This window comes from Dipteris shenzhenensis, chromosome 18 (assembly GCF_047967505.1).
Source record: "Dipteris shenzhenensis isolate YYH24624 ecotype China chromosome 18, Dip_SZ_1.0, whole genome shotgun sequence".
NCBI classification, from domain to species: Eukaryota; Viridiplantae; Streptophyta; class Polypodiopsida; order Gleicheniales; family Dipteridaceae; genus Dipteris; species Dipteris shenzhenensis.
The window spans coordinates 52,202,851-52,229,301 of NC_141613.1; the positions used below are offsets into that span (position 1 = coordinate 52,202,851).

The following is a 26,451-nucleotide window of genomic DNA, read 5'->3' on the forward strand; positions in this document are numbered from 1 at the left end:
CCTCCAACCTCTACAACTGAGCTGAAATCTCCTAGAATTGCTGATAGTCTAATGCAAGAAGGGGAGGCTCTTCTCTCGGTGTTCGTCGTCAATCCACTCCCACTCTCCTGGGATCCACTACAAGAGCTTTATGGGGACCCCTCCATAAAGCCATAACCACCATGATCCCAGGGAAATGAGAAGAGCGTCAGAATCGAGGTACCGTTGTAGGTCGAAAACAAACTCCACATAACCCATGATCCTAAAGGCTAAAATGCTCTCTCCAGCAAGATCTCATCTATGGATCTGGATAGCTTGCCTCCCGAATGCACATAAAAACCAAGGCATCCTCATGTGCATTTCGAACTGCAACGACCTCAAGTGGAATGCCTGTACTTGTGAAAGCAGCCATCCAACTGAAACAAGTAATAGGCATGTCATCTATCTCCACCCAATCCACTGGCAATGATGCATCGATCTGCTGAATTCTCCTTGCACTCTCTCTGAGATGACTAACCATGTGAGATTCCCTATCCTCAGGAAGCTTTTTGAAAGCTTTCCATGATTCCATAGTTGAGGCAGGTCCCCTCTCCCAACTAGACCACTGCATGTAGTGAGAAGCACCAAGTGGTCTGTCATGCTTATCCAATATACTATCGTTTCCACATGACGGGCTGCCTGTCGATCTCTTCACGAGAGGAAGGGGGAACCCTCCGAAGAGTATTCTTGAAGCTGGCCCATGCTTTCAGGATTGAAGCCATAAGAGGGAAAGAAGGAGATCTGAGATGGAATGAAGTAAAGATCCATCTGATACTATCCATCCAGTCTCCTCTCGACAAAGGCATGTAGGACTGTGTGCTGTAAATGAAGAAGTCCTTCATGCCTAGGCATAAGTCCCCTCATAACCATCTTGCAACTTGCACTGTAAATTTGGATCTATTATATTTAGACTCCCTTTCGGAGTGGCGAGAGCCAAAGTCTCCCAAGCCACCCTGGCTGTAACATCTTCTGTGCCATCTAGTCCACTCCATATAAAATTCCTTACCGGTCTCTTAAGCTGAGTGATACAATCCCTAGAATGGCATCAGCAAGAGCAAACAAACCAAGCCATGGCCAACAAGACCTGGTTAACCACCACCACTCTAGAGGCTAGGTCAAGCTTGGTAGAAACTTTCTCCTTATGCTCTCCAACACCGGAGAAAACTATTGTGTTGGAGAGATGCCGACCGACCTCGCATCCCAAAGACTAGATAGAAACACCCAAGCTTTCTCCTTATGCTCTCCAACACCGGAGAAAACTGTTGTGTTGGAGAGATGCCGACCGACCTGGCATCTCAAATACTCGACAGAAACACCCGTTTGAATCCAAGTGAATCCTATGTCATTCCCCCAATCTGGAGTGTCCTCGTCTCACTGATCCAAAAGCCATTGGATTTGTGCCTATTGATGTGTGCCCCCGCAATAGCGCAAAATAAATCAAAGGCTGCCCTAAAGGATATGAGCATCTGTGGAGTGGCATCCAAAAAAGAAACAATATCATCTGCCAGTTCACTATCCAGAAGCTCTTCTTTCCATCTCAATGGAAGTCTCAGCCAAAAATATCAGGTTGAGATCAAATGTAGATACTCATAGCTTCAGCTACAAACATAAAGAGGAAGGGGGCAGAAGGGGCAAGAGGGCATCCCTGGCGGACTGATCCATAAATATGAAAACTCTCCCCCCTTACCCCACCAATAAGCACCTGGATATGGGCTGATATGTATAACGAGGAAACCCCTCTTATCCATGCATGTGAAAATCCAAAGTGAAGAAGGGTGACCTTTGAATATGCATCCCTAGTATTCATAATATTGGGCTATCTCAACTTATTCCCTTGGAAGAGTCAAAGTCTCATGTTGTTGAGCCTCATTGGTATTGAATGTCATTACTTTGGTTTTACCTAGTTTGACCTTATGTCTCAACTCTCACAAAAGACTTGTAAAACTATCAAATGCATCTCTAATTGATCTGTTGTATCTGAGATCGACAACATGTCATCAGCATAAAGCAAGATAGGTATGAGAAACTGTACTAAGGTCAATCCAAGGCCACCTAATATATCCACAAGAGAGGCCAACTCATAAATGTGGAGACCCCCCTTCCCTGGCCTGCTTTCTTCTTAAGTGGAGGTGGTTAGGTCCGATGGGGCACCTAGAGTTAGGGTCATTGTTTCTCACCCTAACATCACAGATGACCACATTATGCTTCGGTGCCTAGATGGCTCTTTTTTCTGCCAGAGGGTTGAGATTGCAGACAGATAGGACCAATGCAAGATCTGCAGGACCCTTTGGCATTTCGCTAGAGATTGCCCATGGAAGAAGAAAAGACCCAAGAAGTCTTCTGGTGTGACTCCTCCATGTACAGCTCCTTCGCCACCCTCTGCACTTGTCCTGCACCTTTTGTGCTTGCTACTAGACCTTCATCAACAGCACATCAAATCCTGCAATGCGTCCAAGACGCCCTCCACCTGTTGTCCCCCCATTGGGCTGTGGTTAGGGTTGTCACTCCACCATCTATAGTTTAGGAGGACACCTCTCATGCCCCAATCTCTTCCTCAATTACGGCGGCAGAAGACATTCCTGTTTTGGTTGCGACTGCGGCTACCATTCCATACAGTTACAAATCACGATGGGACATCAAGTGCCTTAGTTTCCGCCAAAGTTATCTCAATTCCAGCCGTGGATAGGACCAATGACAATTCTCGTGCAAATATTCAGGCTCCTGGCCCTTTATCCGAGTAGCCCTCTTCCTCTACTGCTTTTCGGGCTACCTCCATTGATAGAGGCAAGGGGAATTCCTCTCCTTCACCTCCCTTGAGTGGGGGGATGCTTCACACTCTAGTGTTAGGCCTAATTTGAAGGAACTCTTTTTTTGTCCTAGCAGATATGGCTGAGATTGTCGAGGAGGAGTTTGTGCCTTTCAGATTTAGGGATGTCCTATCGATAGAGCCTCTGCTTTCATAGGTGTGGGGATTCTTCCCCAATGGACTTCCCTCCCCTTGGTAGACTTGGGAGGATGGATACTACTAAGGAGAGGTTTGTTTTTGCTACCAGGTCGGTTAAGGTGTTCCATCTGACTTCCTCCCACCGATGAGAATTGTCACTTGGAACATACAGGGCCTTGGGAGAAGGGATCCTACTCAGGAGAGGTTTGTTTTTGCTACCAAGTCGGGTAAGGTGTTCCATCTGACTTTCTCCCACCGATGACGATTGTCACTTGGAACATATAGGGGCTTCGTGTTGTGCCACATTGCTACCGTAGGTAGCTGATTCATAATCAGCTGCATCTAGGTGTTACTGGGGGTCCCATTGATATTCTTTTTATTCAAGAACACAAATTGAATGCCAGAGAATGTGCCAAGTCAGGTAAGATGCTTTTAGGTTACACTTTTTGGTCACGCACCAAGGGAGGTACATGCATTTCAGTTTTATAGCTCAGTGGATGCTTCTTTTGATTGGGGGATATAAGGTTGGCTTCCTCAAACTTTACGCCCCCAATAATAGATGGGATTGTGTCCTTGTGTGGAAGGAGATGCTCTCTTGGACCCCCATTGCAGATTCATGGATTATAGCGAAGTTTCCCTCGGATAAGTAAGGGAATGGAGAAGGTGGCATTAACTCCTTGGAGAGAGCAGCCTGGGATGCCTTCCTATTTCGGTTTTATGCTAGACTCGCTTACAGATGGTCTCATTCATCTTATTCCAAAGGGAGGTAGCAGATATTTAGTGCCTCAGTGGAGGCCTCTTAACTCTTTTGGGCACTTTCTACAAAATACATGTGAAAGCAATTAGCCTCCGGTGGTTGCAACCTTTACTTCCAGATCTTATTCACGACATAGCTTCATGCATGGTAGAAGCATTTTTAATAATATCTTCTCATTTTGGGAAGCTTCTAAGTAGGCTATGTAGTGCGGCTAAAGGCTCGCCATTCTACTCTTGAATTTTGAGAAAGCCTGTGACATGGTAGATTGGGGCTTTCTGGAGGGCACCCTCGTTCTCCTTCGATTTACATATGCATACATTAGACGGGTTTCCTCCTTATACAGATCAACCAACAGCCAAGTGCTTATTGGCAGGGTCAGGGGAGACAAGTTCAAAATTTCTAGATTAGTCTGCCAAGGATGCCCTCTAGCTCCTTCTCTTTTTGTTTGTGGTTGAAGCTATGAGTATCTACATTAGATCTCAAGCTCATATTTTTGGGCTGAGACTTTTTCTTAGATAGAAAGAAGAGCTTCTAGACAATGAGCTAGCAGATGATACTATGTTTTTTTGGATTCCATACCACATATTATTTTGTACTGTTGGCAGGGGCACACATCAATTGGCATAAATCCAATGGCTTTTCGATCATTAACAAGGACATCCCAGATTGGAGGAATGATATTGGCTTCACTTGGATTTAGAGGAGTGTTCCCCTAAGGTATTTGGGGTGCCAAGTCGATATGGGTATCTCTCCATCATTACAATAGTTTGCCTCTGTGCAGAAGGCTTTGAAGAAAAGGGCAAAGAGCATTTGGTTTGCAAGTTGAAAAAGAGTCTCTATGGCCTTAAGCAAGCACCTAGAGAATGGTATCATAAGTTTGATGCTTTCATTCGGTCCCAGGGTTTCAGAAGCAGTGAGATTGATCATGGCCTCTACACTAAAAGGGCTCAGGATAATAGCATGATATTCCTGGCACTTTGTGTGGATTATATGTTTTTGGCTAGCAAGAACACTTATGAGCTTGATGCGTTGAAGGCCAAGTTGCATGAGGCCTTTGACATGAAGGATTTGGGACCTGCAGGTCATATTCTTGGTATGCGCATCACGCGTAACTGGAGTAGGAAACTCCTTTGGATTTCATAGAAGGAGTATGTAAGTGGTCTGCCATGATTATCAAGTATGTTGTCGTTCCACATGATGGGCTGCTTGTCTATCTCTTCAAAAGAGGAAGGGAAACTCTCTGAAGAGTACTCCCGAAGCTAGCCCAAGCCTTCAAGATAGTAGTCATAAGAGGGGACGAAGGAGACCTAAGGTGAGCTGAAGTAAAAGTCCATCTAGTACTGCAACTCTAGTCTCCTTCCAAAGTTGGCTTACAGGACTGTATGCTGCACATTATCCTTCCACGGCTCTTGCCTAGGCATAACTCCTCTCACCACCATCTTGCAGAGCAAGGCCCTGCACTGTAAACCCGGATCTATAATGTTGAGACCCTTTCCTGTGTGGGAAGGATCAATGCCTCCCAAGCCACCTTGGCTATAATATCTGCTGTGCCATCAAGTCCAGTCCATAAAAAATTCCTTACAGGTCTCTTGAGCAGTGTGAACACTCACTAGAACAGCCCTGGAGGTAAGATCAAGCTTGGTGAACTCCAAAAGAGGAGTTATCTCCTTATACTCTCTAATACCAGCACAAACTGTTGTGATGGAGAGATATCCATGCTGACTTGGCACCCCATATACATGACAGGAACACCCCTCTGAACCCAATTGAAACCAATGTCATCCCCCAATCAGAGGTGTCCTCTTTACTGAGCCAAAAGCCATTGGATTTATGCCAATTGATGTGTGTCCCCGCAGCGGTGTAAAATAGATCCAAGGCTGTCTTGAAAGAAGTGAGCGTATGTGTTGTGGCATCCCAAAAAACAACAATACCATCTACCAGCTCACTGTCCAGAAGTTCTTCGTCTCATCTGAGGGGAAGCCTCAGCCTAAAGATATCAGCTTGAGATATAATATAGATACTCATTGCTTCAGCCATGAAGAAAGAAAGGAAAGGAGCTAGAGGGCATCCCTCATAGACTGATTTAGAAATCTGAAAACTCTGTCCCTTGATCCCGCCAATAAGCACCTGGCTAAAGGCTGATCTGTATGAGGAGGATACGCCTCGAATCCATGCATGTGAAAATCCAAAGTGAAGACGGGTGCCCTCCAAAAAACCCCAGTCTATCCTATCATAAGCTTTCTTAAAATCCAAGAGTAGAATGTCAACCTTTAGTTGCTCTGCATAGCCCACTCAGAAGTCTCCCAAAATGAGAAAATATTATTAAAGATGATTCTACCATGTACAAAGCCCGTCTAAGTATCATGGAATAGATCTGAAAGCATGGGCTACAAACGTAGGTTGATTGCTTATGCCAAGATTTTGTAGCAAGTGCCCAAGGGAGTAATAGGTCTCCACCACTGCGACATTAAATTCCTACTGTCCCCTTTTGGAATAAGATGAATGAGACCATCTGTAAGTTATTCCGGCATCTCACCAGAGTCCCAAACACCCTGCAAGACTGAGGTAATGTGTTACGCTCTAGCCGAGGTAGCATGACCTCGGAAGAATCAGTCGACATTTCCCTTAAAGGATCTATCTCTGTAATATATGTGTTTGCGCTTCATGTAAATGATCGGGAGGGATTTAATGTCAAGGTCCTGGGTGAAGGCTGATAGCACCAGACTAGATAGATCTAAGACCAAGGGCCTAGTGCTGAGATATTGCCTAGGGGCAAGGAATTAAATGCATCCCAAGAGAGGGGTGAAATGTTGCATTAGGAAGGCCCTATATAGATGACATGTGGCATCTAGATCTATCTAGGGATTTGGGGTTTGCTAAGGCTAGAGAGAGAAGAGAAGAAAATGATTCATGGGATTTTCAACGCAGATCTCTGTCTGGCTCGTGAGCCTTAGCAAGATTTGGCTGGGAGGAGAATCATGGTGCTGCTCCCGTGATCTGCAGTAGAGGCTAGAATAGGAGAGTTTGACAATTGGTATCAGAGCCTTGTGGAGAGAGCAAGGAACGGGTGACGTACTGAAGAAGGCTACGAAGTGGAGCGTTGGTGGCGAATCACCCGACGGTGACCTCACGAGACGTATAGCGTGGGATCATCGAAGTACCTGTGTGCTGTGACGACGAACAGCGGGAGTCTGTGATAGAAGGCGCTCCCGTAAGGCAACTCAAAGGAACGTAATCAAGAGAGCAGTAAACGAAAAGAGGACTGTTGACGAACCATAGCTAGAACTCGGAATTAGGCAGGTCTTTCGACGAAACGAGGGATGAAGAGCGCAGGAGGGTCCTGCTACTTATGACCTCCATGCGATGGACGTAGTGGACTATGACGACGTGTCTGAGCGTAGCCCTCCCGCACTGATCGTAGTAAATGATCGGGCCTGACAGAGGTTCGTGTGACGAAGGTCTTCGACTGCTGTTTGTGTTCGTTGGTCGTTGGTAGAAGGCATCGTTACTGTGTCGAGGTGACCTTGCGGGAGGCTATTCGGTGCATAGAGAAGCCCGTGGAGAGCTGTTGGTAACAGCTGTCGACTGCTTCCCTGTCGCATATACAGTCAGAGTACGGATGACTTGTGAGATCTGAGAGCAGGCCGTACGTACAGGCTGCAAGCTGCGGGATTCGAATTGCGGGGAGTTTCCAGGGAGCACTTTATCTATTTTCCCTTTTGGTTTTCGTTATTCCTGTTTTGTCAGAAGCAGTTAGACTTTTGTGGTTTTAGCAGAGGTCACAGTTTATGATGCTATAGCAAGGATAGATTATGCTTGAGGATATGCCTGTGTGCTTCAGTTGGAATTAGACTGCAGGAATTTCCCTAGTATAGGGAAAAGCGCCATCTGTGATATATGCCTGTATTAAATGCTTGATCAGTGTGAATGTGGGATTGCAGGAATTCCCTAGTATAGGGAAATGTGTTCAGAGTGTCAGTACACTAAATTGTGTCAGCTTGTGATTACAGTGTTCTAGGGGTGTTTATTTATAAATTAAAAAAAAAAAAAAAACCCCAAAACAAAACACCTATTGAACTAAATGGAAGCAGAAGAAGGGGCTTCCAGGAGGGACCCTGGTGAATCAGGAGTCCGGCCGACCCAGCAGGGATCGCGCCCAGTAGCTCACACTTTATCTGGCAGGATTGCATTGCTGGAGGATGCCTTGCAACAGTTGTTAGCGCAGCAATTACAAGCCAACGCAGGGCAATCTGAACTTAGGAGAGCGTTACAGAGTATGTCTGCCAGACCTTCTCGAGAAGAGAAGGGTAAGGCTCCAATGGAACTGGAGTCTAGTGTCCATACGGTCGAGCCTAGAAAGGCTAAAGTGCCAAATATTGCGAATTACAGACCGGAAAAGTATTCTGGTCGGATGAACGACCGTAGCTCCGATGTCATTGAGACCTAGTTACACAAATAGGACGAGGCGTTCGCCATTTATGAGATCAGAAATGACATCAAAAAGATCCGCGAGGCCACCCATATGTTTAATGAGGCAGCGGATCGGTGGTGGATTAAACAACAAAAAGATGGCATAGCATCCACTACCTGGGAGGGGTTTAAAAGAGAGTTCTGGAAACACTTCTTACCTCTTGACGAAGCATCCCGAGCTTGGGATCAATATAGGAACCTTCGTCAGAGAAATTTATCAGTGGCAGAATACACTGATAAGTTTCGAGAGAGTGTAATGAAGGTTGATGAACCCCTGCCTCAATCAATCCAAGTAAAAGATTTCATATTTGGATTGAATGATCGAATAAAAATGGAAGTTCGGGCTAAGTACGCGAACACGCTAGATGATGCAATAGCTATAGCCCTGAACTACGAGGATGCCAAGGGCAGCAAGCCAAGTGGGTTTGCACAGGTCGGAACCCAGTATGGGTATCCGAAGAAATCTGGGTTTAAGAAGAAGTGGGCTAGTAGAGGGAGTGGCAGCCGAGTGGTCAAGCCAAGCAGGCGAGACCGGCTGAAACTCCTAAACCAAGTACCACCATTGGAGTGAAGAGGAAAGTAACTCCAATGGCAGCAAGGGCTTGGTCTAAGTCTCCCTTGAACCCAGAACAAAGGGAAAAAGCGAGGAGAGAAGGCTTGTGCTTTGGTTGCCTTCAACCTCATCAGTGGAGAGATTGTCCACGTAATAAAGATCATCGGATGGCTGAGATGGTGATCTCAGAGTGCGACGTGGAGATGCAGGGAAGTCCCAGAGCGGAAGAGATGCAGATTCAGCTAGCGGGATCTTCTCAGAGGTTAGTACCTTGTTTGTTCTGTGTGTCTGTTGCTAAGTTAGTGACGAGTGCACCTGATAACATCCTATCTAAGCCCGCAGCAACGGGGTATACAGCCTTCAATGATACGGAGTTAATTAAAATGAAAGGGCAAGTGGCCAGTCATGATGTCATTGTGTTGTTTGACTCGGCGTCAACTCACAATGTGATTAACTCCAAGCTCGTGAAGAGGCTGAAACTAAAGACAAGTCCCTCTGACTATGCGTATACAGTCAGGATGGCAGATGGAAGTTCAACTGAAGTATGGGACCAAAGGGTTACCCAGTTGGAGCTTCGGATTCAGGACTATGCTGAGAAGCTTGATTTTGAAATGACCAAGCTTGCTCATGCGGATATAGCCCTGGGAATGGCGTGGCATTCTAGGAAGAATCCAGCCATTGATTGGAAAAAGCACGTATATCAATTCAAGATGAATGATGTGCTTTATGTCTTGCGAGGTGAAAGAGATATACCTCAGGGACCGTTGGTTTCCGTGATGGAAATCAGAAAGGCTCAAGTAGAGTTTTTGTACCTTTGCACAGCATCGGTAGAGTCGGTGGATGATTCTTCGACTAGCACTGATGTTACGCAAAGTGGTGAGATGGCCAAGCTGGCTAATCTTATAACAGAGGAGTTCTCTGAATGTTTTAGGGATGAACTACCTTATGGGTTACCTCCAAAGCGAAAAGTTCAACATAAAATTGAACTGATCCAGGGGGCAGAACCTGTAAATAGACCTCCCTATAGAATGAGTTTTGCTGAAGAAGCGGAGGTGCGTAGGCAACTGGAAGAATACCTCAAGTTGGGGCAGATTCAACCAAGTTTCTCACCTTTTGCTTCGCCAGTGATATTAAAGAGGAAAAAGGATGATACGTTTCGCCTCTGTATAGATTACAGAGCATTGAATAATATCACTGTTAAGCACAGGTATCCGATGGCTCGGATTGATGATTTGCTAGATGCATTACATGGAGCCGTGATTTTCAGTAAGATAGATCTCAAGTGCGGCTATCATCAGATCCGGATTAGAGCCGAGGATGTGCATAAAACCGCTTTCAGGAGCAGGTTTGGTCATTATGAGTTTTTGGTAATGCCCTTCGGACTTACCAATGCTCTAGCGACCTTCGTCATGCTTATGAACGATTTACTACGTCCGTATATCGGAAAGTTCGTAGTACATTTTATTGACGATATCCTGATATTCAGTAAAAGTGTTACTGAGCATCGTGAACACTTAAGGATAGTGTTCAGTACTTTGAGGAAAGCCAGTCTTTATGTGAATAAAAAGAAAACTATACTGTGTATGGTTAGGCTTGAGTATTTAGGGTTCATAATTACTCCACAGGGGGTAGAAATGGATCCGAAGAAAGTGGCTGCGATACTAACTTGGCCAATCCCTCAGAGTCTGACCGCGTTGCGATCATTCTTGGGATTTGTCCAGTTTTATAGAAGGCATATCAAAGGATATTCCGGAATAGTATCGCCATTGACTGATCTGACCTCAGATAAAGTACCTTTTGTTTGGGGACAGAATCAACAGGAAAGTTTTAACACCATAAAACAAGCTGTGGTCACAGGACCGGTGTTAAAAATAGTTGATCCCCAGAAACCGTTATTCCTAGAAACCGATGCAAGTGGCATTGCGGTAGGAGCAGTTCTCCTTCAAGAGGGAAGGCCAGTAGCCTTTGAAAGCAAGAAGCTTTCTCCCTCTCAAAGGAATTGGCCAACTCATGAATTGGAGTTGTATGCAGTTATCCATGCTTTGAAAACATGGAGACATTATTTGTATGGTTCAGAGTTTTATGTGGATGTGGATCATGATACTCTGAAACATTTTTGTAAACAGCCTGACTTGAGGGGCCGCCAAGCTAGGTGGGCAGAGCTCATGCAGGAGTTTAATTTGACGATTTGGTACCGAAGAGGAAAAGACAATAAGGTAGCTGATGCATTGTCTCGTATTATGCACAACCTGAGTTTCACGGTATTAGAGAGTGCTCTAATGACCGAGATCAGAGAAACTCAGAAGGTGGACGAGTTTGTCCAGAGCTTATGGCCTAAAGCTCATGTGTTAAAACCCGGGGAAAGTGAAAAGGATGACCTGGCATCCAGAAAACTTATGCAAGATATACCATAAGGGATGGTATGCTAGTTAAAAATGGCAAGGTTGTAGTACCTGGTCAGAATGATCTCAGGCAGAGAGTCATTCGACAATGCCATGATAGCCCGTGTGCGGGACATCCAGGAGTCGAGAAGACATATGATCTCGTGAAGCGAGATTTCTTTTGGCCAAAGATGAAAAAGCATATTCATGAGTATGTGACATGGTGTTTCTCGTGTCAGGTAAGTAAGGCCGAGCGGGTGAAGCCACTCGGACTTTTACAGCCCTTGGAAATACCACTAAGTAAGTGGGAGAGCATTTCCATGGATTTTATTGTAGGGCTACCTGCAACACAAGGAGGGTATAATTCTATCCTTGTGGTGGTTGATCGTCTAACCAAGATGGCTCACTTCATTCCGACTAGAGAGTCTGTTAGTGCCCCGCAAGTGGCGGATTTGTTTATTAGACATATATTTCGTCTGCATGGATTGCCTAGATCCAGTGTCAGACAGAGATGTTAGATTTACCGGTCATTTTTGGACAGCGGTATTTGAGACACTAAGGACTGAGTTGGGAATGAATAGTGGGGATCATCCTGAGACGGATGGTCAGACGGAGAGAGTCAACCAGACTTTAGAGGATATGCTGAGGGCATATGTGTCATTGAGGCAACATACATGGGACAAGTGGTTGCCATTGTTGGAGTTTGCCTACAATGATAGGAAGCATTCATCTACTGGGTTCAGTCCGTTTGAGCTGAACTATGGTTATAGACCAACCAATCCGACTATAGTTGGAGTACCTCCAAAAGTGCCTAGTGCCGCGAACTTTGTAGTTCAGATGCGGGAGATGCTAGCACTTGCGAGAGCGAATATCCGCCAGGCTATGGATAGAGCCAAGGTGTATGCGGATGAAAATCGGTCTATAAGAGTATTTGAAGAAGGAGAAAAAGTTTTTCTCAGAATTCCTTCGCACTCGAAGTCGTTGACTTCAGGAGAGTGTGCTAAATTATCACCTCGATACTGTGGACCGTGGTTAATTCTAAAGAGAATAGGCAGTGTAGCCTATAAATTAGAATTGCCACATGGGTGTAAGGTGCACCCGGTTTTTCATGTTTCACGCTTAAAGAAATTTTTACATACAGGTGACTCACTAATCGAAGGTGTGGTTTTGTTTCAGGAGATAGAGGATATTGCAAGGCGCAAACCAACAAGAATCCTGGACCGAGGAACAATGCAAATACGAAATCGAAAGATACCCACGGTGTTGGTTGCATGGCATGGTCAGCCTCTATCCGAAGCTACCTGGGAATCCGTATATCAGTTACGGAGAGTATTCCCAGACTTTATCATCGAGGACGCTGATGTCTGAAGAGGGAAGGAATGTTACGCTCTAGCCGAGGTAGCATGACCTCGGAAGAATCAGTCGACATTTCCCTTAAAGGATCTATCTCTGTAATATATGTGTTTGCGCTTCATGTAAATGATCGGGAGGGATTTAATGTCAAGGTCCTGGGTGAGGGCTGATAGCACCAGACTAGATAGATCTAAGACCAAGGGCCTAGTGCTGAGATATTGCCTAGGGGCAAGGAATTAAATGCATCCCAAGAGAGGGATGAAATGTTGCATTAGGAAGGCCCTATATAGATGACATGTGGCATCTAGATCTATCTAGGGATTTGGGGTTTGCTAAGGCTAGAGAGAGAAGAGAAGAAAATGATTCATGGGATTTTCAACGCAGATCTCTGTCTGGCTCGTGAGCCTTAGCAAGATTTGGCTGGGAGGAGAATCATGGTGCTGCTCCCGTGATCTGCAGTAGAGGCTAGAATAGGAGAGTTTGACATAATGTGATCCCCAATCATATCCCGAAAAGTAATAAAGAAGGAGGGGGCGGGGTAAGCCCATCCGAACCCTAGCACTTGCCCTTATGAAAGTCAAGAAGTGCAGTCCTGAACTCTATGTTGGTAAAAGGTGCATCTAGTGAGACCCCCATATCTGGTTTCACCAACATAGGTATACACTGCCATACAACATATCTGGCATCATCTTTGGCTTGTGTGTCAGGATCTGCTCATAAAAATATGTCGCTATGTGCATGATGGCCTCATGATCAATCTGTAAAACCCCGTCTAAGTCAACAAGATGTGAGACACTATGTATGGGGCCAAGAGTAGAGAAAGAAAGAAAGAAAGAAAGTTTATTAAAGTGTTTGAAAGACCGATGGGTCTATGAGACTTTGCAAAATCCTAATAGAACAAGCTGTGTGCGTGGAGCTACTAAACGAGCATCCACTCTAATGCAGAATGCAAAATGCAAAATGGTAAGCGCTGAGTGCTACATAGTCACAGAATGATGATCGTCTATACAACACTAACATCCTCATCATCAGAGCGTCAAGGGAAAGAGGTAGTGAGGGAAGAAAGTCAGAAATAGGGTGTTGGCGGCTGCCCTTGGACTTGGTCCTGTGTCGTCTCCTGGTCGTAGCTCTGTGTCTGATAAGGGCTACAGTGACCCCTATCGGTGGAGCCCCAACTCCGAATAGGGAAGGGATATCCCCAAGTGTAATATGTGCCTCAACCCTCTGTCTGAGCTATCGTGACGCTGGCTCTGTGTCACGATCATGACGGGGTCTCTTGGTGGGGGAGTCCACATGGTCTGGCTGGAAGTAATCAGTGATTGAGCTCTGAGAAGAGTCTACCAAGGAGGTCTGCTCCTATCTCCATGATCGGAGTAAACGCTCTCGATGTCTGACTACCTTGTGAACGAAGGTGGCTAAGTATCTCTGGTCTGGAAAGGAGAGAGAGCGATACAATATCCCAGAACTATCTCTGAAGAGGCAATAGAAGCGTCCTTGAATCTCATAGTATACTGGGTTTCTGAAAATGAAATGCTCATCCGACTTAATCTCCTGTGTGTCACACAATGTACAAATGCGCCTCTCCTTGGGCAAACGCTCATCTCTGCCACTCTCTATGTGAAGTCTATGTAAAGAGACCCGAAACTGTCCACTAGAGATTCTCAGTGAGTGGGGTAGGCGGATCTACGTATATCTAGGTGGGTCGATAAAACCCTCTATTATGACATGTAAACAATGATCCCTGTAGTAGCTGAGCTTCACTGAAAGCTCGCTCGGTCCCAACCAGGTCCTAAAAGTGTGTAGCTACAAAAGATCCTCACAGATGAACTAGTTGACCTCATGAGATAGGAGGTGGGAAAAAGGCACGTCAATGCTATATTGGTGGAAGGGGAGAAGTCTGTCCATGTGGAGTCCCAGTCGCTCAAACCATCTCTCTACGCGTGCAAACCAACATCTTTGGTCACCTGCTGCTGTGCTGATAGTGCCATGGAGGAGGACAATACTAGCCACGGTAGTCTACTGCGTCCATAAGTGTAATCTCCATATCTCCTAACTCGATATAGGTAGGTGATAACCTGAAATGCTGCATCAAGCTATAGTGGAGAGGACCCAAACCCAGCCTGAATAATCTAGTGAGGAACTGATGGCTTACTGCGAATCATCCATGATAGCATAAGGACCTATAGGTGCTCCACCTGAGCCCACTCTACATCGGACTGATCCGGACCCCAACTAGGGATGCCATACATCCCCACTGGGTAGACTAGGGAGTCAAAAAGTAAACCCTTGGTCCGCGGGTCCTGGAAAAGGAAGCAAAAGAACTGCCTCTCTAGTCTGGCCAATGAAGCGTATCCTGTGCTCAGTCGGGCATGCATCGCCGGTCTGATAGTAAAGATAGGTCTAGAGAAGAGAACCCCTAGGTATGTATATGATGAAACAATCTCAACTGGCGACCCGTTGAAGGTGAACTACTCCCGATGCATAGTCGCTTGGGATGTGTTGAAGATCATGACCTTGGTTTTACCAAGGTTGACCTTCAAATCATGGGAATCACAAAAGGCTTGGAGTGCATCTAGGTGTCTCTGGAGGCCCTTTGCTGAGGACGATAAGAGCCACGTCCTTTGCGTATAACAAGATCTCGATCAGAGTGCCAGCAAGAGAGCATCCCTCTCCCCCCTAGTGTCTGCATAACTGTCTCAAGCTCATCAATATAGAGTCCAAACAGGGTTGTTAATAAAGGACACCCTTGTTTGACCCCAATAGTACTCGTGATCTCATCTGTCCACTATCCGAACTCTGCCTCAGAGCCACTCGTAAAGTGCCATGACAGCCCAAATGATCTCCTGGTCATAACCCAAGCCTTACTGACTCCTGATGAGGCGGGGCTCTCAGCACCGTATTAATGACTTTGTGAAAATACACAAAGATGTAATAAACCCTCTGTTTCCATGCCCTCGCCTCCTCGATGATGCACCTAAGTGTGAGGATGTGATCCATGGTCCCATGATCATGTCGGAATCCAGCCTGTCCATCTGCTCTAAGTCCCTACATCTCTGCGAATCGACTGATCTCAGAATCAAGCACTGATGCATAAATCTTGGACATAACATGTCCAATCATAATGGTCCTGTAGTTCTCCGGGCTCATGGGATTCCCTGCCTTGTGGATGGGTGAAATATTGTTAACAATCCCGGTGCGTGGGAACCCCAGACAAACATCATCATTAAAGAGCTTTGCTAAGATCAGGGCTAGGAGACTAATCCCATATGTAATGAATTCAATGCATATGCCCTCATGATCTTTCACTCGGCCATTATGAAGGCCATTATGAAGTTTCATCACGGCATCCTTTACGCCACCCCTAGTGAAGAGTGTGTAGGATATGGAACGGGGTATGTGTAAGAGATCAGGAGCTGGCTGATTTGGGATATCATAAAGTGTGCGTGCATAATTATGCCAGAGTCGAGTGTCAGTGAGTGGTGAAGGGGACCGCCCCTCTAGAAATCTCCACCAAAAGTCCTTAGAGTTGATACTAAAGAGAATATTAAGTAGTTCTTCCTCGTTTCGACGGACGAAATCCAGCTTCTTCCTATGTACCAATCGACGATACTCATGTAGTGTCGCTGGTTCTTGTTCGGGAGGTGGTTTTTGGTTTCAAATCTAAGTTGACAGCATAAAGCCTTGCACTTATCATCGTACGAGCTATTACAAGGGACAGTCCCAAGTGGCGGTGGATGAGTGGAGCGAGCAATGTGAGGGAAAGCGTAAAGGGCAGCTTGGTGAAGAAGTGCTTGATTGACTCTACCTCCCATTTGAGTCCAAAATGACTCTCGTGCATGAAAGGCATACTCTGCTCTTTGATCTAACAATGTCTGCTAATGAGCCCTTGCTGCAGCAGGACAGTCCTCAATCCAAGCATATGTAGGTCTCTTCTACTCTTCCCTTTGTAGGGCTCCCAACTGTTGGCGAACGCCAACCTCACGTTTGATAATGTCACGTCTCCTGGTGCTAGCATGACAAGAGGATTTAAATTTTTATAGCCTCAAAAGACTACCACAGGGATCTCCACAAGGGGCTTCCCTTTGAAGTACAAGGTTCAAGATCAAAGAGAGATGCTAACCTAGGATATCGCTTCCAGCTAGGTTATCTTGGGTCTCACATATGAGAAATTCCTACGAAGCGATTGAGCCCAATCCTCTTGAGGTTTTAGCACAGCCTTGATGATCCAAGTAGAAGAAAGCTTAAAAGCAGACTGTCGGATGTCAACCACACCTAGCCCTCCTTCTTCCTTAGGTGTGGTATAGAAGGGATTCTAACCTTAACTATTCTTTTCTTGTCAATGTCCCCTTGCTAGAGGAAAGACCTGCATAGCTTGGTGAATTATTCCAAATAAAAAATCGAAGGACACCGGCATATGAAAGGTAAAAAATGGCAATTGCATATATGCAGTGATTTAACCTCATTCTCCTCCTTGCAAGTTTTGCTTGTAATCCTCTCCATTTGTCTATTTTTTATTTGAACTTGTCTAGGAACCATTCATGGAAGCATCAAATCCCATTGGAATCCCTAACAATATCAAAATCATGCCCTTTTTTCCTTTTTCAAATGAAAGACTTCTATTAGGGTAGAACATGGAAGAAGTAGGCTCTCTAAAGACTCTGTGATTCCCATCATTTCGCGCACACTTTTTTTTTTGTGTGGAGATGTCATTCTGCGCACTCACTTTTTTTTTGTGAAATCTTATATTTCTGTGGGAAACCCCAAATGAGGTAAAAACCCATTAATAAGTGCAAAGGAAAAATTTACAAGTAAAGCCTCATAGCAAAAGTCATGAGGCAGCCAAGTAAAAAGTTACATATCAAGCTGGAGGAGGATCAAACACAACATCATTTTGTGCACACACACACACAATCAATATGTATGTCATAGAAACCGTCTTCCAATAAATTTTTTATAAGATTATAACATTTGAACATGAAATTCGTTTGGCATTTCCTTATTTCAGATTCTTGTCATCCATTCAACTTCAATACTTCACATTAGTTGCTATGTACATAGTTGCTGACAGCAGTAGGGAGTTCATGTGAAGATTAGGGAGTGAAAATGAGGCTCACCATTCTGCTCATATCCTTGGCTTTGATTGAAAACTTCCCTACAGCTTCTTGGAACTTGCAGATGCTCCATCATTCTGTTCATCTTTTGCACTTTTCCTGTTCTCCACTACAGATTAATGTTATCAACATAAAAAATCATTTTATTATATTCCTCTACAGTTAATGTAGAAATATTCATCTCACCTTGGGCTACTGTGTGCAATGCTGCTGCCATTTTCCCCATCACTTTCCCAATCCCCCAAACCCAGATCTTCTTCTGGGTTTGCAAATGGATATTCTGGAATCCTTGATGTCGGGCTTGAAACTGCGGAGAGCACTATCTTATGCTGTTGTTGATTATCATCAGATAGTGACAATACCCTTTGGGTTGTCAACTGCCCCACCACTTGAAAAGTGTGTGTTTCAGCATCATCAAGACTGCGTCTTGTGAGAGGACTTTTTGTGCTAGAGTGCACCTCTGATAGCTGTGTCTGATCTCGTAACTTTCCATAAGCATCTGAGTGATCACTTCCCTGCTGCGATATTGACCTTCTGCCAGTGAAATCAGCTTCACAATCCAGGTTATGCCCTCTTTCAGTTCTCTGAGACTGAGCTACACTTGGACTCTGCCACCATAAGAACATTGATAAGAACACTGAAGTTCATTAGAAGGTCAAATGGCATCAATTGAGACCTGGGTAAATGATGGACACCTGTAAAATTTCATCTTCCTCGGATTCTGGATCCTCTATGTTGACATAATTTCCTGAACCAGACTCAGTCCCTTCATCAAAAATAGATTCAAGAATGCTCCTATCACGAGAATGGACAGCTCTCTGCAAAGAATTGCTATGATTAGGAGTTTACTTTGACCCATCTAGGGTGAATTTATTGTACTGCAGGTTTTTCCTCCCTTGAGGTATCTCAGGGAGGGTCGTATGTCATTTGAAAAAAGAAGAAGAAAAAAAGCAGGTTCTCATTGCCACTAGGGCAAAACAAGCATCGGTTAAATGGGTAGCCATTCACTGATCTTAGATGGAAGGCCAACATAAAACTTTAGATCATCCATCCATCACTTGCGAGTGTCACCGGAAAAAGGCAGGCTAAACAAGAGGTAAGGGTGAAATGCAAGTGAGTGCGTGAGAGAGAGGATGATAGTGAAGTGGCTGCCCAAATCAATATCAATTTGTAAAGTACATTTATCATTTATTATGACAAATGTACACACTTAATTTGGTTCACCTCTATCTGCCATAAAACTGTGCTTCTTTCATACTCCATGATTCTTTTCTCATTTGAAGGTGCAGTGGAAAGTCGGTATGCTCGCTGCTTCTCAAGTGCTGCTGCAACAATGGCATACTTCGCATCACTGCGATCAAGTCAACAAATAGCATCAAGCTGAGATAAATTTTCCAATTAGTTGATTGAGACATGCTTTTATTTAGTCTCTGGAAATTCTTTAGTGCCATTATACAGATTGTGAGATTTACACCAGGGGACCCTTTTTATATAAAGACAGAAATTTATATTTACCTGATGCCTTCAGCATTAGGAGGAATTCCAAAAATCTTTAGCTCCTCTCCCAAAAGCCTTTCAAGGTGCTGCATAGTATCATATTTATTCAAGTGAAGAACTACACTGTATGTGGTCTATAATATATGGAGGTCAAGGATAAAACAAAAGACATATGTTGATGGAAACTTTAAATAATGCATCATTTCTGTAAACAATACAATAGAATTGAGTTAACGTTTAAAATGTTAGGTTATATGTTTCATACTCACTATTGTTCTCATTATTGACATTCATAATTCTCATGATTGCTGCTCCTACATTAGTATTTAATGTATAGAAAAGGCAAAGACATTACTGCTCCTATATTGGTATTTAATAATGTATAGAAAAGGCAAAGACATTACTGTCAACGACAATATAAAATAAAATCAGAGTTTGTCAATTACTCTAGAAACTTCATTACGCTTGCTTGCAAACAAAGTTGGGGAGTGTGGATACCTTGCCAGTGCATATGGCCTGCAAACAGATCCCACATATTTACACCACAAGGATTGAAAAGTACAATTTCTTGTGCATCTTATTTCCAACATTTTGTTCCATTTGAAAGAGAGTTTTTTCCCCCCTGGGGGGGGTTCAATTTGAAAGATGTTATTTCACCTCCTGATGCGTGAAATGGGATAATTAACAGGTCATCAACCAGTTTATTTGAATTATTGCATTATTGGTTTCCCCTTGATTGGAACATAAATAATATATTGATACAGTTTTTCTGGTGTGCTTACAAGTTTGCTACAGGGGCATATGGGCGTGATTTTAGCCACTTCTCCTTATCCAAGGGTATGTCTTCTTCTGCATCGGTCAAGGTGTCAGCAGCCACTCCACCAGCTTTTCTCGAACTCTGCATTTGCAAAGGATGTAACAAGTCATCTCTAGCACTCTTTTTACTGTTGCAAAAAATTGTTGTGATATGGCTTTGCTACAACAGGTGTGTGGAAAAGCATTAAAACAGTTATATTTGTATCTTCAACCTAACTGATTTTTTGGGCATTCAGGGACAGGTTGGCACAATATAGAACTAGGTTTGGTGATTGTGATTCACGTGTGAAATATGGCTTACATTGGCAGCTTGCATGTGAGACGAAATCGTGTGGTTCCTTGTTAGCAAAGGGAATACAAAGGATACAATTGCTCATGTGTGGTCGACCTGCTGCTCCACGATCTGCTAGCGTTGCCCCTTCCTGCCTCGACTCACCTCCCCCTCTACTTCCCCACCCTCTTCCTTTTCCTTCCAGTTTTTCCCTATTTGCCACCCAGGCGACACCTTTATCCTTCTATCCCACCTTCTCGCAGCTCGGCTGTCCTGGATTTCGCTCTTTCTTCTTCAATTTCTTGTTTCCCACATTCCTCTTTCTCTTCCGGCCCTCTTTTCCTCTTCACCATTTGCTAGAGCAACCCTTCTGCTGCTGTCTTGCCGTTTTAGACAGCTGGGATTTATCTTCTTTCTCTTTTCCCGTGCCATTGTACTCCTCCTCCCAGACCTTTATGCCTTTACCTCTTCAAGATGAACCACGTTTGGAAGAATGGTCGTTTTGCCTCCCTCCAAGCTTCACATCTCTGGCCCTTCGAGGCCTTTGGCTCTTCAAAGCCCTCCTAGGCTTTTTGTCTACCTGTAGGTAGGCCCTTGGCCCTAGGGCAGCTTGAGGCAGCTCACAAAGCCCCTTGTTCTCCCTTGGACCCCGGAAAGCCCCCATCTTTTGGGTGTTTTATGGGCCCTTTCCGAGGCCTTTCCTTACTCATTGTCTGCCTTTCCCTTTCTTGTTTTCCTTAAAAGGAAGCCTCTTTCCAAACTCCTTTACTGTCCCATCCACAATTCCCTTGTTAGAAACTCAGCAAGCTTGACCAAGTGAGGGGGTAGCCATTTGGTTTATCCAGTGGAGCCTAATGACAGGCATCCTTGATACCCACTGCCATCGAGATCACCCTTTCACTAAAGGGCAAGAAATAGGTACAACAAGGCACTTGTGGTACACATCATTGGCTTGGCGCCAACTTGACAATGGGTTTCAGATTGGACACAAATGCCCTAACTCCTTCCCCAATGAGATGATGTTGGAGAACTTGGATCAAGGTGAATCGGGTTACAAATTCAATGGTTAGGTACTTCAAGACTATTAGAAACTTGAGGAACATTTTAATGGACACTTTGTCACTAATTTTTGCAATCTACAATCATTTTTTCAGTTCGATACTTTGTTTTTGTGACTTGTCACTTGTCAGTGGTTGTTATTTGCTTAGACCTTTTATTGAGAATCGTGATCTATCTTCTATGAGATAATTAGTATTTATGTTTGCCATTTAGAATTTGGATAGTAGCAACTAGGTAGAGGGGGACATGAGAATATGCTTTAGATTTGTGACTTTTTCTCCTAGAGAAAAGAACATCTATTGCTAGTGAAATAGACACCAAGGAAAATACAACTCCACAATGAAGAGTGCAATAGAAAAAACACAAAGATATCACCCAGGCTGGCCGCTCTATAGGTATTACCTCGTATGAAGGACTAAACAAAAATAGCCACTTCGGTGGTTTAGAAGGCTCTATTATACCACCATTTGTTAAATGAAGGAAAGTGCTTGGCTCCCATAAATCGATACAAGCCTCCCTTTTGCATCTAGCGCTATCCGAATGTCCCTATAGGCTACCCCATCTACCTCTAAAATTTATATGTAACTTTAAAAACAAAAGTGTTTCTAACATTTCTTAAAATTTAGGAACTTTAGGTATTTGAACCCTAAAAGTTCCTAATGTTTCATACCTCATGTACCTAACAATCATGCCTTGGATGGAGGTTCTTTTCACCAATGACGGGGGGCATTGGTAGACCTCACGCTGATGGATCTTTATGAAGGCTTGATTGACTCGGACGGATTCCCCTTAATACGGAGCTTAAAGCATGTTTGGTGACATCCTCTTACACGACTTATCTAGGCCAGCCCTCAATGTAGGGTATAGAATGAAAACTAAGGACCTCATCTGGAAGCCAAAGGTCCATGACCAAGATGGTTTCATGATAGGAAACATGACACTTCAGCTAGGTGGCGTGGGACAACAGACTCACTAGATCCATGGGTGCATGGAATTGGATCTTGTAGCTGCTAGAAGACCACCTAAAAGCACTAGCACAAATAATATGGGCTTGCTAGATCCATGGGCACATGGAGTTGGCTCGCTAGATCCATGAGTGGAAGGAGATTCACTTCATCTTTGGCCTTCTTCTAGCCATCCTTACGGATATGACTCCCTTGCATCTTCAGAACTACTTTCCAATGTTTCAAGCAATCTACCATTTTATTAGCATCCACCTCGAGTAAGACGTGAGATTCTTAGGCGTGAGATTGGTGTTCGCCAGCAATCGGCAGCTTTGCAGAGGGAAGAGTAGAAGAGGCCCCCAAATGCTTGGATTCAGGAGCGCCTTGCTGCAGTAAGGGCTCTTCATCAGTTATTGTTGGATCAGAGAGCATAGTATGTCGTTCATGCACGAGAGTCCTTCTAGATCCAGATGGGAGGTAGAGTCAATAAGCATTTCTTCTCTACTCATGGCCACAGGCATAGTAGAGAGTGTGTTTCTCAGCTCATTGACTCAGACAGAGTTTTGCAGTCAGATCCAGATGCCGTCATGCGAATAGCTTCAAATCTTAATGCCTCCCTTCTCACAGCAGATCTCAGTAGCGAGGCTACAATTAATGCCAGGCATGTCATTTGGCAGGGCATTCCTATGTTGGTGAAACCTAATATGAGAGTCTCTCTTGATGCACCTTTCACAGACATAGAGTTCAGGACTGCACTTCTTGCCCTTCATAATGGCAAGTGCCAGACTCACTTACGAAGGCCTCATTCATTTTATCCCAAAAGGGGGATGCAGGAATTTAGTGTCTCAATGGAAACCTATCACTCTGTTGGGTACTCTGTACAAAATCTTAGCAAAAGCAATCATCCTACGTCTACATCCCTTTCTTCTAGATCTTATACATGATACGAAGACGGGATTTGTGCATGGCAGGAGCATCTTCCATAACATATTCTCATTTTGGGAGGCTTCTGACTGGGCCATGCATAATGGCCATAGGCTTGCCATTCTACTCCTAGACTTTGAGAAAGCTTATGACAGAGTAGACTTGGGCTTTCTAGAGGGTACCCTTGCTCGCTTTGGATTCACTTTGGATTCACAGATGCATGGATCAGAGGGGTGTCAACTCTCTATAGATCAACCCATAGCCAGGATCTCATTGGTGGAGTCAGGGGAGATAGGATTCAGATTACCAGATCGGTCCGTCAGGGATGCCTTTAGCTCCCTTTCTCTTTCTATTTGTGGCCGAAGCTATGAGCTATTACCTTAGAGCTCAAGCTGATATTATAGGGCTGTGTCTTCCGTTGAGGTAGGAGGATGAGCTATTGGATAGTGAGTTGGTAGATGATCCAGCTGTTCTTTTACATGCCACACCACAGACACTCACCTCGTTCAGGACAGCCTTGGATTTGTTTACACTGCAGCAGGGGCTCATATTAATTGGAACAAATCCAATGGCTTTTGGATTAGTAAGATGAGGACACTCCAGACTGGGGAATTGACATAGGATTCACCTGGAACCAGGTATTATTGGCTACTGCCTAGTTCGTTTGCTCTTGTTGGTGCAGATCTAGAGGTTGTATATCTCAGCTCATGAGACCTATCATGAACTTTCTTTGTAGTGGGTTAGATGGCACCTCAGATGTGATAGCCAGGTTGACTTGGAAGATCCTCATTCTCCCCACAAGGGAAGGAGGTCTCAATATTATTGATCCGAAATTGCAGTGTATGGCCTTGCTATGCAAATTTGTAGTGAGAGGATTGATGCCTGGACATGAGCCTTAGAAAGATTTTTTCTTGCACAACATTCAATCTTGTACACCTTCTCACAGGGGAGATTGGATGGATAGCTCGAGATGGATTTTTACTTCAGCCCATCTTAGATCTCCCTCTTCCCCTCTCATGGCTGCCATTATGAAAGCTTGGGGCAGGTTCAGAGGCACTCTTCAGAGAGCTCCACCCTACTCTCGTGAAGAAATAGACAGGTAGCCAGTCATGTGGAATGACTCTATTTTGGATGAGCATAGCAGATCACTAGAAGTGTCACATTATATGTAGTGGTCTATGTGGGAGAGGGGACCTACTTCCACATTAGGTGCCTCGAAGGCTTTCAAGAAGCTTCCAGAGGATTAGAGACTCTTATCAGTTGGCCACCTCAGAGGGAGTACAATCAGGATGCAGCAGATAGATGCAGGCATACCAGGAGAGTGGATAGATACAGATGACATGCCTATCACATAGTGCACTTGCTTGGGAGCTTTTACAGGGATGGGTATGCCTTTACAGGCTATTACCTTGTGGGATGCACTTTAGAAGACCCTTGTCTTTGATGTTTAGTCGTTGGGAGGCAGACTTCTTAGATCTTCAGATGATATTCTTTTGGAGGTTGCCTTCCAGCTTGTTAGGATTGCAGGTTACATGGAGTGGGGCAAGGACTCTCAGTGGTATCTTGATCATGACTCTGTTCTCTTGGCACTTGGATCTTGGAGACTATAATTATATGGTGGTATCCCCATTAGGTTCTTGCAGTGGGACCCAGGGGAGTGGGAGTAGGAGTGGATTGATGAAGGGCATCGAGAGAAGAGCATCCCCTTCTTTCGTTACGCAGTCACAAATGCCAGGAGATTTCAGCTTAACAGTAGAGGTTGGAGGTCCTCCAAAGCTCCTCATTGGGATAGTTTTCGGATTTCTATGGAGATGCAAAAATTTTTTTGGAGGAGGCTCTAGAAATCTCTAAGGAATAGAAAGATTACTCTCTTCTTTTGGCTTTCTATGCATGGAGGGATTGCAGTGAACCTGTGGAGATCTAGGTTTGGGGCTGACCCTACTTGTCCTTGATGCCATTCGTCAGTTGAGTCAGTTCAGCATTGCCTCTGGGAGTGCAGGCAGGCGAGGACGATTTGGAAGGGTGTTGCTAGGATTTTAGCATATTTCATAGAGCACCCTTCTTCATGACTTGGGGATCAGTGGCATGGTTATCTCTTACTAGCGAGGGACATGACTCAGACTTAGCCTCATTATACGACGACACTCTGTGGAGTCTTGTTCTCTCCATGATGTTCCCTTCACTCCTTTCAGAGCTGCTCATGCCTCGGTGGACACATCATGGGAGATTCTAGCTAGCATTGCAGCTTGGCATATTTGGAGGGCTAGATGTACGGAGGCGGTGGAGTGTTCCCAAGTTCACCCCTCCCAATTTATGGCTAGTAGATGGACTGATACTATACACACATTGGTGGCCATCTCGGAGAGCATGCAGAGATCCTCCAGAGTAGCTACTGCCAGGAGAGGTACTTTTTTCAGAGTTTGGAAAAGATCTCCTTTCTTCTCCGAGTCTCCTTCAGGGTTGAGGTGACACTTTCAGCCTCCACCTTGGATTTTTGTTAGCTCGTTTTGAGCTGGTTTTTTCTCTCATGCATGGCATGGTGTACTCCTGCATTTGAGCTTGCTCTTGCGCTTTTTTTTCCCAAGAAAATTACTTCATTAAGTATGAATGAAAACCGCGAGAGGGAGCAAGCTCAAATGTGGGAGTACATCATGCAATGCATGAGGAAAAAAAACAGCTCAAAATGAGCTAATAAAGAAACAAGGCGGAGGCTGAAAATGCCATTTCAACCTTGAAGGAGACTCAAAGAAGAAAGGAGATCCTCTCCAAACTCTTAAAAAAGTAACTCTCCTGGCAGTGGCTTCTCTGGAGGATCCCTGCATGCTCGCCCAAATGGCCATCAGAGTGTGTACTGTGTCAGTCCAAATACTGGCCATAGTCTGGGAAGGGTGGACCTGGATACCCTCCATTGCCTTGGTATACCTGGCTCTCCAAATATGCCACGCTGTAATGCTAGCCAAAATCTCCCAAGACGTGTCTACTGAGGCATGAGCAGCTCTGAAAGGAGTGAAGGGAACATCCTGGAGGGAACAAAACTCCGCTGAGTGTCGTTGTACAATTAGCTCTTGCGGTTTTCATTCATACTTAATGAAGTAATCTTTTTGGAAAAAAAAAAAAGACAAGTGCCCAGGTTCAGAGGGCTTACTTCCTCTTTTTTAGGATATGATTGGCGATCACATTACCTCAGCCTTGTAGGGCGTTTGGGACACTAGTGAGATGCCTGACTCACTTACGAAGAGTCTCATACATATAATCCCAAAAGGGGGGTGCATAAATTTAGTGTCACAGTGGAGACCCATCACTCTATTGGGCACTTGCTACAAAATCCTTGTGAAAGCAATTAGCTTGCGGTT

The 26,451-nt window shown here is 44.6% G+C and overlaps 1 protein-coding gene across 4 annotated transcripts in view; it reads right to left on the bottom strand.

Moving 5' to 3' along the window:
• Positions 1-26,451, bottom strand: part of LOC147891402 (uncharacterized) — a 264,973-nt gene that overhangs the window by 8,252 nt on the left and 230,270 nt on the right. For 3 of the 4 annotated variants that reach the window (XM_087389724.1, XM_087389723.1, XM_087389725.1), the window contains 7 exons: positions 19,867-19,982; positions 19,531-19,600; positions 19,103-19,170; positions 18,812-18,938; positions 18,283-18,405; positions 17,774-18,195; positions 17,591-17,686 (listed from right to left, as the gene is read on the bottom strand). In XM_087389724.1, coding sequence (XP_087245850.1) covers positions 17,629-17,686; positions 17,774-18,195; positions 18,283-18,405; positions 18,812-18,938; positions 19,103-19,170; positions 19,531-19,600; positions 19,867-19,982 — 984 coding nt within the window. In that variant the 3' untranslated portion in view covers positions 17,591-17,628. Of the gene's footprint in view, positions 1-17,590; positions 17,697-17,773; positions 18,196-18,282; positions 18,406-18,811; positions 18,939-19,102; positions 19,171-19,530; positions 19,601-19,866; positions 19,983-26,451 lie in introns of all 4 variants that reach the window. The other variant, XR_015542618.1, reaches the window with a different exon arrangement.